The sequence below is a fragment of the Microcaecilia unicolor genome, chromosome 6 (genome assembly GCF_901765095.1).
Source record: "Microcaecilia unicolor chromosome 6, aMicUni1.1, whole genome shotgun sequence".
NCBI lineage: Eukaryota > Metazoa > Chordata > Amphibia > Gymnophiona > Siphonopidae > Microcaecilia > Microcaecilia unicolor.
Window position 1 is genome coordinate 144,329,473 of NC_044036.1, and position 18,098 is coordinate 144,347,570.

The following is an 18,098-nucleotide window of genomic DNA, read 5'->3' on the forward strand; positions in this document are numbered from 1 at the left end:
CATGTCCTTGACATTGAAGAAGTGAAAAGCTGTCAAAGGAGACTACTGAGACTCGAAATATAATGAAGAAAAATTCCTTCTTGGGCGCTAGAAACAGAAAGTGGGATGCATGTAGAGAAGACAGAATACTCTGTTCCAGCTTGACTAAACAAAGAGAGAAAAGCAGAGATATGTAATGAAATCTAATGAGATCACATGAGAAATCAAAGGAGAGAAGAAATGATAAACCTAGCAACATTCACCACCCAACCTAGATGTCAGCAGAAAAATGCACCTCCCTGTGCGTGACATGACAACTCTGCCAATAAGACGTTCTGTCATGAACCGGTCGTCCAGGAAAGGATGAAACGAGGAGCCCCTGTTTCATGAGCGCCGCTACGAAACAGCAGGGCAATAAAACTGGTAATGTGGACCTTGTCATCATCCTCGCATCATGGTCTTTTCTCCTGCCATAGTGAGATATACGGACCCACACCCAATAGAGATGAATGTGGTAATTACAACCTGTATTGGGCCCAACGTAGTGATGGCAAAAATGCCCAGGAAGTGAAAACAAAATCCCCTTCCAAATGAAAAGAAGCTCTGGAGTGAGAGAGCAGAGCACTAAAAGGAAAAATATTATAAACGGAAAAAAGGTGGTGAATTTGTGCCATAGCCTTTCTGGTGAAGGCGGAGAATACAAGACTGTATCTGACTGTAAGAAAGTATTAGACTGTATCTGACTCCAAGAAAGCTTGAGACAAGAACATAAGGTCTGTAAGCAAGAGAAAAAGATAGTAGATGCTATGAAAGGGCATACTGGACAAAAAACCAGAATGTGTACAATCTGTCAATGCTATATTTATTGCAGACTTGAGTGAAGGTCCAGATAAACTGCCAGCCGCTGCAGTTACACAATATACCCTTGAAACTCATATGATATCAGAAGAAACATCCAAGATCCTATGCCACACTAAAAGTATATTTTCTTTGCCACTTAATGACTCCAAAGGTCCTTATGCAATACTAAATGTATAATCTCCTATATATTTTCATCATGCATGATGAAATGGAACATGGGATACAACTGCAACAAAAAATAAATAAATATCCCCAAGCGCTTGACGCCAATTCACGGGAAACTGAATTGAACAAAATGTATAAATGATTTGTTTTCTATAGAATGTTTGAACGTTTAGGAATCTTACCAGACACCCTTGGCCTGGATTGACCGCTTTCGTAGCTAGGAAGCTGGACTCGATGGACTCTAGGCCCTTTTCCAGTGTGGCAGTACTACTATACATTTTATATATATATATATACACACACAGTGCTTTTTTTTGTAGAAAAAAAGGTGCCGGTACTCATTGTGGGCGGGGTCACCACACATGGCACCGCCCCTATTATAGCCACACCCACATTAGCCACACCCCTTATACCAGCCATGGCGCATATAAACAGACATCATTGAAAATATTATACTAGTATAGAAGAAAAAATAATGTGATTTTTTTTCATTATAAATAATTTCTGTAAGCTCTTACAGCTCCAGTATACCCAGTGCAAAATAAGACAAATTCCAAACACTAAAATGAAAATAAAATGATTTTTTCTACCTTTGTTGTCTGGTGACTTTGTTTTTCTATCCATATTGGTCCCAGTCTCTGATTCTGCTGCTCTCTATCTGTTCTCTTAACTCCGTTTCCAGGGCTTCCTTTCCATTTATTTCTTTACTTTCCTCCTTTCTTCTTCTTTTGTTGCCCTGCATCCATAAGTAAAAGCTGGGTCCTCCTCCATGGAATTGACTGGAGGAGGTATAACATGGATCCAGCTTTTGCCTATTTTCTCCATCCATGTGCAGTTTTTCTCCTCTTCCCTTTCCCTCATCTCCATCCATGCGCATCTTCTTTTTTCTTTCCTCCCCTCCATTCATGTCCAGCACTTCTCCTCTCTCTTCCCCTCCATCCATGTCCAGCATTTCTCATCTCTCTTCCCTCCTCTATATCCACATAAAGCAATAATTCTCTCTCCCCTCTCTTCTCTATCCAAGTCAGCATTTCTCCTCTCTCCTAGCCAACTCCTCCATCCATGTCCAGCAATTCTCCTCTATCTCCTGCTCTCCTCTCCATCCATTTCTAGCATTTCTCCTCTCTCTCCTCTCATCCATGTCCAGCAATTCTCTCTTCCCTGTCCAGCGATTCTCCTCTCTCCCCTCCATGTCCAGCAATTCTCTCTTCCCTGTCCTCCCCTCCCCGTCCAGCGATTCTCCTCTCTCCCCTCCATGTCCAGCAATTCTATCTTCCCTGCCCTCCCCTCCATGATCAGCAATTATCTCATCCCTGCCCTCCCATCAATGTCCAGCAATTCTCTCTCCCTTGCCCTTCCCTCCCATCCCATCCTATGTCCAGCAATTCTCTCCCTTGCCCTTCCCTCCCATGTCCAGCAATTCTCTCTCCCCTGCCCTTCCCTCCCATGTCCAGCCATTCTCTCCCCTGCCCTTCCCATGTCCAGCAATTCTCTCTCCCTTGCCCTTCCCTCCCAGCCCATCCAATGTCCAGCAATTCTCTCTCCCCTGCCCTTCCCATGTCCAGCAATTCTCTCTCCCCTGCCCTTCCCTCCCATCCCATGTCCAATTCTCTCTCCCCTGCCCTTCCCATGTCCAGCAATTCTCTCTCCCCTGCCCTTCCCTCCCATCCCATTGATTTCCAGCAATTCTCTCTCCCCTGCCCTTCCCTCTCATCCCATGTCCAGCAATTCTCTCTCCCCTGCCCTTCCCTCCCATTATTTCCAGCGATTCTCCACCTCTCCCCTGCCCTCCCATCGACGTGTAGCGATTTTTCCGTCCCTCCCCTGCCCTCACCTCTCCCAATATCCAGCGATTCTTCGTCCCCCAGGGTCCTCCTTCACTGCCTGCCAGCCAGCGTCGGACTCAGAAGCGAACGGTGCAGGCAGCGATTGGCTGGCAGCGTCGTAGCTTCCCTCTGCAAGTCCCGCCTACAACTTCCTGTTTACGCATAGGCGGGACTTGCAGAGGGAAGCTACAACGCTGCCAGCCAATCGCTGCCTGCACCGTTCGCTTCTGAGTCCGACTGGCTGGCAGGCAGTGGACCCTGGGGAACGAAGAATCGCTGGATATGAGAGAGGTGAGGGCAGGGGAGGGACGGAAAAATCGCTGCACGTCGATGGGAGGGCAGGAGAGAGGCAGAGAATCGCTGGAAGTAATGGGAGGGGAGGGGAGGAGAAAAAGATGCCGGTACGCCGTACCGTTGCGTACCGGCACAAAAAAAGCACTGTATATACATATATATACACACACAGACATCTTACAGAAATAGCTCTGAAAAAACAATTGCACCACACTGCAGCTGTTTTTTTTTTTTTTATAGAAAGTGCAGCTAAATGAATGCCTGACTGCCACCATGCCTAAGGAAAAATTTAGGATACCTGAGATGAGAAAAAGCAAACATACTAAGAAGGAAATCCTCCCTGTGCACTAGCTACGCACCGCCAAAAGGCAAACAGACTGTCCAAATGCAGTCTGTTTCGCCTGTCCAATTTAGATTGCAAGCTCTGTCGAGCAGGGACTGTCTCTTCATGTTCATTTGTACAGCGCTGCGTAAGTAGTAGTAAACCAAAACATACAGTCATCCCCTATAGGGGCCACCTAAGAATAAAAGCATAAGGGACAATCAAAATATTATTTTTAACATATGAATAGCGGAACCAGACACACGCAGCACCGAATACTTTACATAGAGAGAATAGAAACTGAAGCTGAAAGTCTTTAGAAGAAAAAGACCCCGAGGGAAACACCTCTCTGCTGCAAATCTCCAGACTATCCCAGAAACAATATCTCCGTTCTTCTACAGTCTCGAAACTAAAGCATAAAGCGAATGCTACATACCTGTAGAAGGTATTCTCCGAGGACAGCAGGCTGATTGTTCTCACTGATGGGTGACGTCCACGGCAGCCCCTCCAATCGGAAACTTCACTAGCAAAGTCCTTTGCTAGCCCTCGCGCGCCCGCGCGCACCGCGCATGCGCGGGCCGTCTTCCCGCCCGAAACCGGCTCGAGCCGGCCAGTCCAGTATGTAGCAAGACAATACACTTCAAGGGAAGACACAACTCCAAAGGGGAGGCGGGCGGGTTTGTGAGAACAATCAGCCTGCTGTCCTCGGAGAATACCTTCTACAGGTATGTAGCATTCGCTTTCTCCGAGGACAAGCAGGCTGCTTGTTCTCACTGATGGGGTATCCCTAGCCCCCAGGCTCACTCAAAACAACAACATTGGTCAATTGGGCCTCGCAACGGCGAGGACATAACTGAGATTGACCTAAAAAATTTACCAACTAACTGAGAGTGTAGCCTGGAACAGAACAAACAGGGCCCTCGGGGGGTGGAGTTGGATCCTAAAGCCCAAACAGGTTCTGAAGAACTGACTGCCCGAACCGACTGTCACGTCGGGTATCCTGCTGCAGGCAGTAATGAGATGTGAATGTGTGGACAGATGACCACGTCGCAGCTTTGCAAATTTCCTCCATGGTGGCTGACTTCAAGTGGGCTACCGACGCTGCCATGGCTCTAACATTATGAGCCGTGACATGACCCTCAAGAGCCAGCCCAGCCTGGGCGTAAGTGAAGGAAATGCAATCTGCTAGCCAATTGGATATGGTGCGTTTCCCTACAGCCACTCCCCTCTTGTTGGGATCAAAAGAAACAAACAATTGGGCGGACTGTCTGTGGGGCTGTGTCCGCTCCAGATAGAAGGCCAATGCTCTCTTGCAGTCCAATGTGTGCAGCTGACGTTCAGCAGGGCAGGAATGAGGACGGGGAAAGAAAGTTGGCAAGACAATTGACTGGTTCAGATGGAACTCCGACACAACCTTTGGCAGAAACTTAGGGTGAGTGCGGAGGACTACTCTGTTGTGATGAAATTTGGTGTAAGGGGCCTGGGCTACCAGGGCCTGAAGCTCACTGACTCTACGAGCCGAGGTAACTGCCACCAAGAAAATGACCTTCCAGGTCAAGTACTTCGGATGGCAGGAATTCAGTGGCTCGAAAGGAGGTTTCATCAGCTGGGTGAGAACGACATTGAGATCCCATGACACTGTAGGAGGCTTGACAGGGGGCTTTGACAAAAGCAAACCTCTCATGAAGCGAACAACTAAAGGCTGTCCTGAGATCGGCTTACCTTCCACTTGGTAATGGTATGCACTGATTGCACTAAGGTGAACCCTTACGGAGTTGGTCTTCAGACCAGACTCAGACAAGTGGAGAAGGTATTCAAGCAGGGTCTGTGTAGGACAAGAGCGAGGATCTAGGGCCTTGCTGTCACACCAGACGGCAAACCTCCTCCAATGAAAGAAGTAACTTCTCTTAGTGGAGTCTTTCCTGGAAGCAAGCAAGATGCGGGAGACACCCTCTGGCAGACCCAAAGAGGCAAAGTCTACGCCCTCAACATCCAGGCCGTGAGAGCCAGGGACTGGAGGTTGGGATGCAGCAGAGCCCCTTCGTCCTGCGTGATGAGGGTCGGAAAACACTCCAATCTCCACGGTTCTTCGGAGGATAACTCCAGAAGAAGAGGGAACCAGATCTGACGCGGCCAAAAGGGAGCAATCAGAATCATGGTGCCTCGGTCTTGCTTGAGTTTCAACAAAGTCTTCCCCACCAGAGGAATGGGAGGATAAGCATACAGCAGACCTTCCCCCCAATCCAGGAGGAAGGCATCCGACGCCAGTCTGCCGTGGGCCTGAAGCCTGGAACAGAACTGAGGGACCTTGTGGTTCACTTGAGATGCGAAGAGATCTACCAGGGGGGTGCCCCACGCCCGGAAGATCTGTCGCACCACACGGGAATTGAGCGACCACTCGTGAGGTTGCATAATCCTGCTCAACCTGTCGGCCAGACTGTTGTTTACGCCTGCCAGATATGTGGCTTGGAGCACCATGCCTTGACGGCGAGCCCAGAGCCACATGCTGACGGCTTCCTGACACAGGGGGCGAGATCCGGTGCCCCCCTGCTTGTTGACATAGTACATGGCAACCTGATTGTCTGTCTGAATTTGGATAATTTGGTGGGACAGCCGATCTCTGAAAGCCTTCAGAGCGTTCCAGATCGCTCGCAACTCCAGAAGATTGATCTGTAGATCGCTTTCTTGGAGGGACCACCTTCCTTGGGTGTGAAGCCCATCGACATGAGCTCCCCATCCCAGGAGAGACGCATCCGTGGTCAGCACTTTTTGAGGCTGAGGAATTTGGAAGGGACGTCCCAGAGTCAAATTGGAGCAAATCGTCCACCAATACAGGGATTCGAGAAAACTCGTGGACAGGTGGATCACGTCCTCTAGACCCCCGGCGGCCTGATACCACTGGGAGGCTAGGGTCCATTGAGCAGATCTCATGTGAAGGCGGGCCATGGGAGTCACATGAACTGTGGAGGCCATGTGGCCCAGCAATCTCAACATCTGCCGAGCTGTGATCTGCTGGGACGCTCGCACCCGCGAGACGAGGGACAACAAGTTGTTGGCCCTCGCCTCTGGGAGATAGGCGCGAGCCGTCCGAGAATCCAGCAGGGCTCCGATGAATTCGAGTTTCTGCACTGGGAGAAGATGGGACTTTGGGTAATTTATCACAAACCCCAGTAGCTCCAGGAGGCGAATAGTCATCTGCATGGACTGCAGGGCTCCTGCCTCGGATGTGTTCTTCACCAGCCAATCGTCGAGATATGGGAACACGTGCACCCCCAGCCTGCGAAGCGCCGCTGCTACCACAGCTAGGCACTTTGTGAACACCCTGGGCGCAGAGGCGAGCCCAAAGGGTAGCACACAGTACTGGAAGTGGCGTGCGCCCAGCTGAAATCGCAGATACTGTCTGTGAGCTGGCAGTATCGGGATGTGTGTGTAGGCATCCTTCAAGTCCAGAGAGCATAGCCAATCGTTTTGCTGAATCATGGGGAGAAGGGTGCCCAGGGAAAGCATCCTGAACTTTTCTTTTACGAGATATTTGTTCAGGGCCCTTAGGTCTAGGATGGGACGCATCCCCCCTGTTTTCTTTTCCACAAGGAAGTACCTGGAATAGAACCCCAGCCCTTCTTGCCCGGATGGCACGGGCTCGACCGCATTGGCGCTGAGAAGGGCGGAGAGTTCCTCTGCAAGTACCTGCTTGTGCTGGAAGCTGTAGGACTGAGCTCCCGGTGGACAATTTGGAGGTTGAGAGGCCAAATTGAGGGTGTATCCTTGCCGGACTATTTGGAGAACCCACTGATCGGAGGTTATAAGAGGCCACCTTTGGTGAAAAGCTTTCAACCTCCCTCCGACAGGCAGGTCGCCCGGCACTGACACTTGGATGTCGGCTATGCTCTGCTGGAGCCAGTCAAAAGCTCGCCCCTTGCTTTTGCTGGGGAGCCGCGGGGCCTTGCTGATTCGCACGCTGCTGACGAGAGCGAGCGCGCTGGGGCTTAGCCTGGGCCGCAGGCTGTCGGGAAGGAGGATTGTACCTACGCTTGCCAGAAGTATAGGGAACAGTCTTCCTTCCCCCGAAAAATCGTCTACCTGTAGAGGTAGAAGCTGAAGGCTGCCGGCGGGCGAACTTGTCGAATGCGGTGTCCCGCTGGTGGAGAGACTCTACCACCTGCTCGACTTTTTCGCCAAAAATGTTATCCGCACGGCAAGGCAAGTCCGTAATCCGCTGCTGGACTCTATTCTCCAGGTCGGCGGCACGCAGCCATGAGAGCCTGCGCATCACCACACCTTGAGCAGCGGCCCTGGACGCAACATCAAAAGTGTCATAAACTCCTCTGGCCAGGAATTTTCTGCACGCCTTCAGCTGCCTGACCACCTCCTGAAAAGGCTTGGCTTGCTCAGGGGGAAGAGCATCAACCAAGCCCGCCAACTGCCGCACATTATTCCGCATGTGTATGCTCGTGTAGAGCTGGTAAGACTGGATCTTGGACACGAGCATAGAGGAATGGTAGGCCTTCCTCCCAAAGGAGTCTAAGGTTCTAGCGTCCTTGCCCGGGGGCGCCGAAGCATGTTCCCTAGAACTCTTAGCCTTCTTTAGGGCCAAATCCACAACTCCAGAGTCATGAGGCAACTGAGTGCGCATCAGCTCTGGGTCCCCATGGATCCGGTACTGGGACTCGATCTTCTTGGGAATGTGGGGATTAGTTAATGGTTTGGTCCAGTTCGCAAGCAATGTCTTCTTCAGGACATGGTGCAAGGGAACAGTGGACGCTTCCTTAGGTGGAGAAGGATAGTCCAGGAGCTCAAACATTTCAGCCCTGGGCTCGTCCTCCACAACCACCGGGAAGGGGATGGCCGTAGACATCTCCCGGACAAAGGAGGCAAAAGACAGACTCTCGGGAGGAGAAAGCTGTCTCTCAGGAGAGGGAGTGGGATCAGACGGAAGACCCCCAGACTCCTCGTCAGAGAAATATCTGGGATCTTCCTCTTCCTCCCACGAGGCCTCACCCTCGGTGTCAGACACAAGTTCACGGACCTGTGTCTGCAACCTCGCCCTGCTCGACTCCGTGGAACCCTGTCCACGATGGGGGCGTCGAGAGGTAGACTCCCTCGCCCGCATCGGCGAAGCTCCCTCCGCCGACGTAGTCGGGGAGCCTTCCTGGGAGGTGGCCGCGGTCGGTACCGCACGCGGTACCGACGTCGGGGACCTCAACCTGGGCGATGGGCCAGCCGGCGCCACGCTCGACGGTACCGGTGGCGCAAGCACCGCCGGTACCGGAGGGGTAGGGCGCAACAGCTCTCCCAGAATCTCTGGGAGAACGGCCCGGAGGCTCTCGTTTAGAGCGGCTGCAGAGAAAGGCTGAGAGGTCGATGCAGGCGTCGACGTCAGTACCTGTTCCGGGCGTGGAGGCTGTTCCGGGCTGTCCAGAGCGGAGCGCATCGACACCTCCTGAACAGAGGGTGAGCGGTCCTCTCGGTGCCGATGCCTGCTGGGTGCCGAATCCCTCGGCGACCCAGAGCTCTCGGTGCCGACACGGGGAGGAGACCGGTGTCGATGCTTCTTCGATTTCTTCCGAAGCATGTCACCGGAGCTCCCCGGCACCGACGAGGAGGACGTCGAATCCACCCGTCGCTTCCTCGGGGCCGAGACTGAAGAAGGTCGATCTCGGGGGGCTGTACCGCAGGAGCCCTCAGGGTAGGCGGAGACCCACCCGAGGGCTCACCGCCACCAGCAGGGGAATGGACAGCCCTCACCTGCACTCCACCCGATGCACCACCGTCCGACGACATCAGCAGACGAGGTCCTGGTACCACCGACGTCGATGCAGCTATCCGATGTCTCGGCGCCGATGCAGAGGCCCGATGCCTCGATGCACTCGATGCAGGGGCGGCCGAGGAAGATGGTCTGGACGCTGACGACGTCGATGCACTCGAAGATCCCGGTGCCGATGCCGACGAAGAGCCCGAGAACAACACGTTCCACTGGGCTAGTCTCGCTACCTGAGTCCGCCTTTGAAGCAGGGAACACAGACTGCAGTTCTGAGGGCGGTGCTCGGCCCCCAGACACTGAAGACACGACGAGTGTCGATCAGTGAGCGAGATAACCCGGGCGCACTGGGTGCACTTCTTGAAGCCGCTGGAAGGCTTCGATGTCATGGGCGGAAAAATCACGCCGGCGAAATCAAAAGCCGAAATGGCGAAATTCGAAGCACCAAATTTAGAGGGAGAAAAAATCTCGACCGAGGCCGAAAAAAGGCCTACCCCGACGACGAAAGAAACTTACCGGGGCAAAAAAGCTGGAAGTACGGGGAGGATTTACACGAAACCCGGCGGGGGGTTTCCGGAGCACTTCCCGACAAGGACAAAGCTTTCCCGAAGGAAAAAAAAAACACGTTCAAACAAATTGGACGCGCGAGGTCGACTTTCCGGGGCTCGACACGGCGAAAACACGACCGTACCGAGTGCGGACAAAAGAAGACTGGCCGGCTCGAGCCGGTTTCGGGCGGGAAGACGGCCGCGCATGCGCGGTGCGCGCGGGCGCGCGAGGGCTAGCAAAGGACTTTGCTAGTGAAGTTTCCGATTGGAGGGGCTGCCGTGGACGTCACCCATCAGTGAGAACAAGCAGCCTGCTTGTCCTCGGAGAATAAAAGCAACGCTTCCGCGGAAATGAAACTGCCGCTGCATTCAAAAATGGTGTCCTATCGCGCCAAAAGTAAAAAAGAACGAGGATCGAAGAAGAAAAACATGGAGGACACGAAGGCAGAGATGACGGTGACGAAGCAGGAAATAGCAAAAACTTTAGCCTCTCCTCCGACGCTGATAAACAGCACGTCTCAACATGAGCTTTGTCGACAGATCGTCGGAGAGCGTGCCCACGCCTAAGCGATTCGTGCCTTTTTTTTTTTTTTTTTTAAATGTAAGAAAACTGAGGAAAATAATTGTGAAGAAAAAAATCGCCCCTTTAAAGACACAGACGCTGAATAATTCGCTAGTATTAATATATAAATATATCTATATATCCATACATATATATTTTAAAAGCTGAGCTAAGAAAGAGCTGACTGCCAGTAAAAGTCTGGAGAAGGAAAAAGCTTCTTGTCTTAATTTCGTTTTCTTTTAATTCCTTTAGAGTAACAAATGGCTGCCTATTAAAAATGGCCAAACAATACAGCCGAGCTAGAAAAGAACAGTGCTGAAGAGAATAAAATAGCAGTCTGTTTTTTTTTTTTTGTTTTTTTTAAACAACTGAGCTTGCTGGTTAAAAATGTGGGACTTTCCAGAGTGGCTGCCTCTCCCAGAGGCCTACACCTTGCTAAACAAAGGGTAGCCCTTCCCAGCTACGTATGGGAGATGAGGAGGAAGGGGGGAGGGACCCGGGGGCACCCCGAGTTTAACACCCCCAGAGGCTGTAAAAGAAAGAAAGGAAAAGAAATCCCTACCTGACCAGCGTCTAACAGAGAATTCCTAGGCACAGAAGAAGAGGTAGCATTGTTGTTCTTATTATTAACCTCTAAAAGAGAAAGATAAAGAGAGAGACTAATGGGCTCGCTTCCTACCTGCTGGGAGACTGAGAAAATACTGAGGCTAGGGTCACATGACCAGGGCTCTTATTGGCTTTCCAGAGTCACAAGTTTTTCTCAGTCTCCACCTGCTGGTAGGCGAGAACAACCCAAGAGTCCAATCCTGGTCCGGTCCGGAGGGACGCTAAGGAAATATGCTTTACCATCACAATATCCTCTATATGATTAACTAGCTGTCCAATGGACCCACTCCCATCTACCTGGTTAAATCTCATCTCAAACTTTGATATCACTTCTTTTAATTAATCATAGTCTTTCAATGGGCTCAGTTCCTTCCTCTAAGAAACATTCAACAGTGCATCCCATTCTGAAAAATAGCCTCCCTTGATTCAACCCAACCATCCAACTACTGACCTGTCTCTAAGATTTGTTTCCTCTCTAACTGAAAAAATATTTTCACCAACTTCTTTCCCATATAGAACATTCATTGACACATCATCCTCACCAGGCAGGTTTTCAGCATTGGCTTCCCTTCTTGGTGAACACTTCACTCAATACCTGATCAAGGAAATATTGACCTTGTAATCTCAGACCTTTGAATAGCCTTCGATCAATGACCACTCCTTAAACAACTAGACGGCACTGGACTTGCAGGAATGGTACATAAACGGTTTACCCCTTTCCTACAAAGTTGAACTTTCTCTGTTAACTTCTCTGGAAAACCTTCCTACATATAGTCCTTATCTTGAGTACCCCAAGGCTCACTCTTACCATTGCTCTTTAATATCTTTAAAGTCCTTTAGCCACCTTTCTCCAGTCATATAATATTATGCTTCTATCTACCCCCTTCTCCAGTCGTATAATATTATGCTTCTATCTATGTTATATGTATATCCAGGGCTGTGGAATCTGTACACCAAACTTTTGATGACTATTTTCATACTGTCTGACCCCCACTCCAACTCCTATGTAGAGTAAGTCTAGCAGAAATTTAATTAGTTACAGAAACTTAGGATACTTCTTTATGTACAAAATTAGGACCAACAGACCACAAAATATACTTGAAGTCTTAAAGAAGCTGAGCAAAAAATATATATATAAGTATTAAATGATAAAAGTACCTTTTATTTGAAGCTGGAGACAGAATCAGTAAAAATGTACTGACTACCTCCACAGTCATGTGTATATCTGTTGTAAGAATGTTCCTCCATGTATCCATTGCACCCTGCTGACATTTATCTTATTTGCCATATACAAATTAAAACAGCTCAGTAGAATAATTTCTGATGCTGTACATTATTCCTAATAGGATTAAATTTGCCTTCTGACTGTAATTGTACTTATTTGTAATTTTACTATTGTTATGGTGATAACATTTTAAGTTTTATGTCAAGTCTTGGGTAAAGTTCCTCATAAAGATAATCAATCAATAAGGCAGGCATGAATAGGCTTGACAGAAGATGGACTATGACAGCGTTGGAGCCAATACAACAGTAGGGATTGTAGCAGCAGCACAGGCAGCTAGATAGAGTTGGAATCGCACATGTGTTTGCCCTGCGAAGTGGTATCATGGATGCATAAAGTTTGGGAAGGAGGGCACTAAGTTACATGATCTAACCAATTTATTGTACTCCAAGACACTGGAGTAACTAGTACAGAGGTTCTTAACCTGTGGTTCCCATACTCCCAAGATGTGCAGGAAGAGGTCAAATAATGTGCGGAAAAGGGTCTTGAAATCTGAGACAATTTATTGAAGCATGCTAGACAGAGTGAAGGAAGTTAAGACAGATACTGGTAGCATAACTGTGTACTACTGTAATCTTCACAACATTTGATATAAGACATAAGCATCGCCACACTGGGACAGACCAAAGGTCCATCTAGCCCAGCACCCTGTCTCCCACAGTGGCCAATCCAGGTCACAATTACCCGACAAGATCCACGGAGCAAAGCATTTTGTACTGCTTGTCCCAGGAATAGTGGATTTTTCCCTACGTCCATTTAATAACATTCTATGGCCTTTTCCTTCAGGAAGCCGTCCAAACCTTTCTTAAACTCTGCTAAGCTAACCGCCTTAACCACATTCTCTGGCAACGAATTCCAGAGTCGAATTACGCGCTGAGTAAAGAAAATTTTTCTCTTGTTTTAAACTTACTGCACTCCAGCTTCATCGCATGCCCCCTTGTCCTAGTATTTTTGGAAAGCGTAAACAGACGCTCCTTATCTATCTTTTCCACTCCACTCATTATTTTATATACCTCTATCATATTACCCCTCAGCCACCTTTTCTCCAAGCTGAAGAACCCCAACCGCTTTCGCCTATCCTCATAGGAAAGTCGTCCCATCCCCTTAATCATCTTTGTCGCCCTTCTCTGCACCTTTTCTAATTCCACTATATCTTTTTTGAGGTGCGGCGACAAGAACTAAACACAATACTCTAGGTGCAATCGCACCATGGACCGATACAGTGGCATTATAATGTCCTCATTTTTGTTTTCCATCCCTTTCCTAATAATACCTAACATTCTATTTGCTTTCTTAGCCGCAGCAGCACACTGAGCAGAAGATTTCAACGTATCATCAATGATGACTCCCAGGTCCCTTTCTCCTTCCGTGACTCCTAACGCTGAACCTTGTATGACGTAGCAGATGCTACAGAAAAGAATAAAAGCGCAGACTTCTCTGAATAGTTTTGAAAATAGAATGTTAGGTATTATTAGAAAGGATTGGAAAACAAAAATAAGGATGTTATAATGCCTTTGTATCGCTCCATGGTGTGACCATACCTCGAATATTGTGTTCAATTCTGGTCACTGCATCTCAAAAAAGATATAGTGGAATTTGAAAAGGTAAAGAGAAGGGCAATGAAAATGATAAAGGGGATGAGACAACTTACCTATGAGGAAAGGCTAAAGTGGCTAGGGCTCTTCAGCTTGGAGAAAAGACGACTGAGGGGAGATATGATAAAGGTCTATAAAGTGAGTGGAGTGGAATGGGTAGACATGAATCGATTGTTTACTCCTTCCAAAAATACTAAGACTAGGGGGCACGCAACCAAACTACAAAGTAGTAAATTTAAAACTAATCGAAAATTTTTCTTCACTCAATGTATAATTAAATTCTGGAATTCATTGCCAGAGAACGTGGTAAAAGCAGTTAGCTTAGTGGGTTTTTATAAAAGGTTTGTATGGCTTCCTAAAGGAAAAATCCATAGACCATTATTAAAATAGACTTGGGGAAAATCCACTGCTTATTTCTAGAATAAGAAGCATATAATGTATTGCACTTTTTTGGGATCTTGCCAGGTATTTGTGGCCTGGATTGGCCACTGCTGGAAACAGGATGTTGGGTTTAATGGGCCTTTGGTCTACTGCTACTACTATTTAGCATTTCTATAGCGCTACAAGGCGTACACAGCGCTGCACAAACATAGAAGAAAGACAGTCCCTGCTCAAAGAGCTTACAATCTAATAGACAAAAAAATAAATAAATAAAGTAAGCAAATGGCAGTATGGCAGTACTTATGTATTCATGTAGAACTGACAGCTGAGCAGACTATAAAGCTAATCTGAATTAGCTATCTGCATATTCCTTAACATTATATATATTGTTTTCAATTTTAAGATTTAACTGATGAACACAGATAAATCTTTTTATATCAAGGACAGTTTAAAGTATTTACTGAACACTAAAAAATGCCTCTTCATTCAAACACTCTCTTCCATACCAACGGCTCCTTGGCTACATAAATACATCTGATTCAGCTCAAAAAGGTACCCAGCAATACCTGTTACCATGAACACGCTAAACTTTGCATCCTCAAAGAACCACTAATTAGCTAAAAAATAAGCACTTAAATTTTAAACACCTAAAATAGAAACCCTAATTATAAGTGTGTATATACCCATCTCTATTCCAAATAGAAATCACTACACAATGCACATCACATCGTTAAACTTCACAGTATCTTTCATTTTACAGGCTATCATTCCCCAAATGTCACATTTAAGCAAATATATAAGAGAAATTGTGTCTTGATGGCACTCTACAATTCTGGTATTCAAAGTTACAACTTCAGCAACATCATAATTTATAATAAACTTTTACTTCAGACGGCAGCCTATTAATTGCCATCAATGCACAATTTGCCAGCTACTGATTCCTAGGAACAACACATTACATAAACATTTTCTCCGTCTATAGCTACAGGTATAAGGAAAAATCAAGGATCCCAGTTTCATATCTAGCACATAAAGCCACATTAACTCCCTGAAGTTTAGTAGAATAACTATCTTCACCTGAGAAGTCTTTTGTTGAAATAAATGTTCCCTTCTGACAGCAGGCAATAGAATTCTGAAGGTACTAGCAAGTCAAATGAGTTATTTTGCTTCATGCACATATATTATACAATAAACAATTATATAGTCGCTGCAGAAATAAATTTGGCAATTTAACATTTTTATCCAGGAACTTTTCTAGCAGTAATACCTAACAGACAAAAAAAAAAACACCCAAAACAAATGAGACTGGAGAATTAGCAAAATCACTTTTAGAGAAGACACCATATTTTGATACCAAGGGGCAATCAAATTTACAATGACACATCCCACCAACCTTATCCCTATTCTAGGCTCCGATGCTAACTGCAGATTACAAATTCCTCCCCTTCCCAAGTCAGCTAGGCTGGCATGCTTAGATGGCAGCAGTATAGTCCCCAGACCATGTGATCACTGCATGGAAACAACACTTTAAAATGGTTAGAGTCAGGGCCCATGGCTGGGAGATTCCACAAAGCACCAGGCTACACCAGAATAATCACATGTGAGCCAACAGAGTTTGTTGAGGGAGAAGGATAAATATTTAAAAATGTGGGTGGGGCAGGGGTAGTAGGTCTCCAGGTAGTACAAAGGAGCCTAATGATACCAGACCCCAACCTAGTTCTGAGTGAACTGGTCAGAAAAGGAGGGAGAACTGAGATGTCAAAAAAAAAAAAAGTGCTGAAAAAGTGGCACTTGCAAAAAAATGACAACCTTTATTTTTAAGCAGGCATAGGTGTGTGAATAATAAAATAAAGAAAAACAGAAAATGTGCAGGGCTTGAAAAAAAACCCACCAATATATAGACCATTATCTGTACTGTCTAGCTTCCTCTCAAAATGTTTTAAAGGCCACGATTTACAAAGATCATGTGCAATTACTACAAATCGCTAAAAGCTTTTGGCTCAGTGCACATAAACCTTACAATCCGAAACAAATATTCAAGCTGCCTTTCTTTGAGCCAGAGTTTTCAACGAACGACACAAATGATGCAGCTGCTGCCTTTAGCGTGAACGACACAGGCTCGGCTGAATGCCTTTGGCACGGTAGGCCTCTGGAAGCAGGGACGGCCTAGCAGCAGCTGCTTACAACCGACTCGAAAACCGAATGACCGCGTCCCCTTCCTGCCACTTGAGCCAACTAAAAGCAACGCCAGCCCGATCAGAGAAAAATCACAGATCTGCTGGAAACTAACCTCCGAAGGGAGGTTAATGCAATTGAAAGAGCCATAAAGTGGAGCCGGTTTTATCTATACAATGAGATACTGAAGTCTCGCCTGCTAGTGAACCTATTCAAACACGGTTTCTGAAATATAGATCTATTACCATAGAACTAGAGAAACGTGCGTGCCCAGTGCTTTCCAACAAGTTTCCCCATTTCCTTTCCTAAATGGATTCAGCAGGAAGCACACTAAAAGCAAGAAGTAGTAGTAAGGCAGAAACTAGAGGTAAACATTAGTAACTCCTTCGGTACTTCTCACTTTTCCTGCACCAGCTTTCATACAGATTTAGCAAATGATGTCATACTGCAGGCAGGCCTTAAGAGAAATCTTCATGCATAGGCGTCACACAAATGTCTTTTTCTCCCTCCCGCCAAGCAAAGCCATAGAAAGCTGCCAACTCCCAACTACTACTACTACTACTAAAACATCAGTACAAAAAGTAAATACAAATCTCATATTTTCACTGTGCCAATCTAAATGGAACAGCCTGAGAATTCCCTTTTGTTTCCCCATGGCAACAAAAGCTCCCAGAGAAATGCAAAGCTACAGTTTAAGGATAACTACTTTGGAAAATCACGTTCCAATTTATTAAGAGCAATAAGAAGGCCCTCCAATTTTTCCCAGATTAATAGAGTTGACAACCAAGCAAATAAACTATACCACCAAAGTAATCCAAACTTCGGCCTCGGATGTTCTATTCCAGGCTGCAGCTACTAGATACACATGCAGTGTGTGTAGACACATTTTTTTTATGCATAGAAACTGCAATATAAAGTGATCGAGACTGATGCACAGTAGGTGAAATGAATGGATCAGGAAGGAAGGGGAGGGGAGGAGGTAAAAGACGGGCATTAAATTACCAAATACATAACCCAGCATCGGATGTGGTGTGTGTCAAAGGCTACTTGTGAAAGGCCCCGACAAAATACACACATTAAAGACTCACATCGTCTCTCCGGTCTTTGCGACGTGACCAAGAAATTCATCCAACACAGGACACACTTCTTTCTTCCCCCTCTTCTCAAAATCTGGAAGAGAGACACAGGACACACACACACAAGGAGTGAGAGTTTAGCAGAGCATAGGGACACCTGCTTTGGACAGTGAAATGGGGGGGGGGGGGGGGGGCGGAGAGAGAGAGCAAATGAACTGAAACTTTGTATAAAGTCCTCCGAGGGTTCCGGCGGGGAGCGAGCGGAGCGTTGATCCGAGGGGCGAGAGGGCGGGTTAAGTTAAAGACATATCGTGAAGTGTTGAAAAGTTTGCAAAACGCTGCAGGCAGCGACTGCGGGACTTTGTGAATGGGATGAGCTGACGCCCTGGGAGCGCGAGTGGGGGAGACCCGGGAGTCGCCCACCCTCCTTCCATTCACACTCAGACCACGGGGCTCGGCGGCACACTCCCCTCCCCCGCCCCCGCTGTCTGCCCACCCGTCCCCTTCCCTGCCGGCACCCCGGCTCTCAGGGCGCCTCAGCCCAGCAGCCACCTTTCAAAGCCTCCTGAAGTCCGTCGACGTCCATGTCTCTTCCCAGGTGAGGAGCAGGGTGCGGGGCTATAGGGTTCGGTTTGTTCCTGGAGGGGGTAATGTCGCTTCCCCCCCCC

General features: G+C 47.6%; 1 protein-coding gene across 2 annotated transcripts in view; it reads right to left on the reverse strand.

Moving 5' to 3' along the window:
* LOC115472033 (serine/threonine-protein phosphatase 4 regulatory subunit 2-like) overlaps positions 1-18,091 on the reverse strand; it is a 53,528-nt gene extending 35,437 nt beyond the window's left edge. For both annotated transcript variants that reach the window (XM_030206070.1, XM_030206068.1), the window contains exons 1-2: positions 17,983-18,091; positions 17,443-17,524 (exon numbers count right to left, since the gene is read on the reverse strand). In XM_030206070.1, coding sequence (XP_030061930.1) covers positions 17,443-17,524; positions 17,983-18,016 — 116 coding nt within the window. In that variant the 5' untranslated portion in view covers positions 18,017-18,091. The remainder of the gene's footprint in view (positions 1-17,442; positions 17,525-17,982) is intronic.
* Positions 18,092-18,098: the final 7 nt, after the last annotated feature.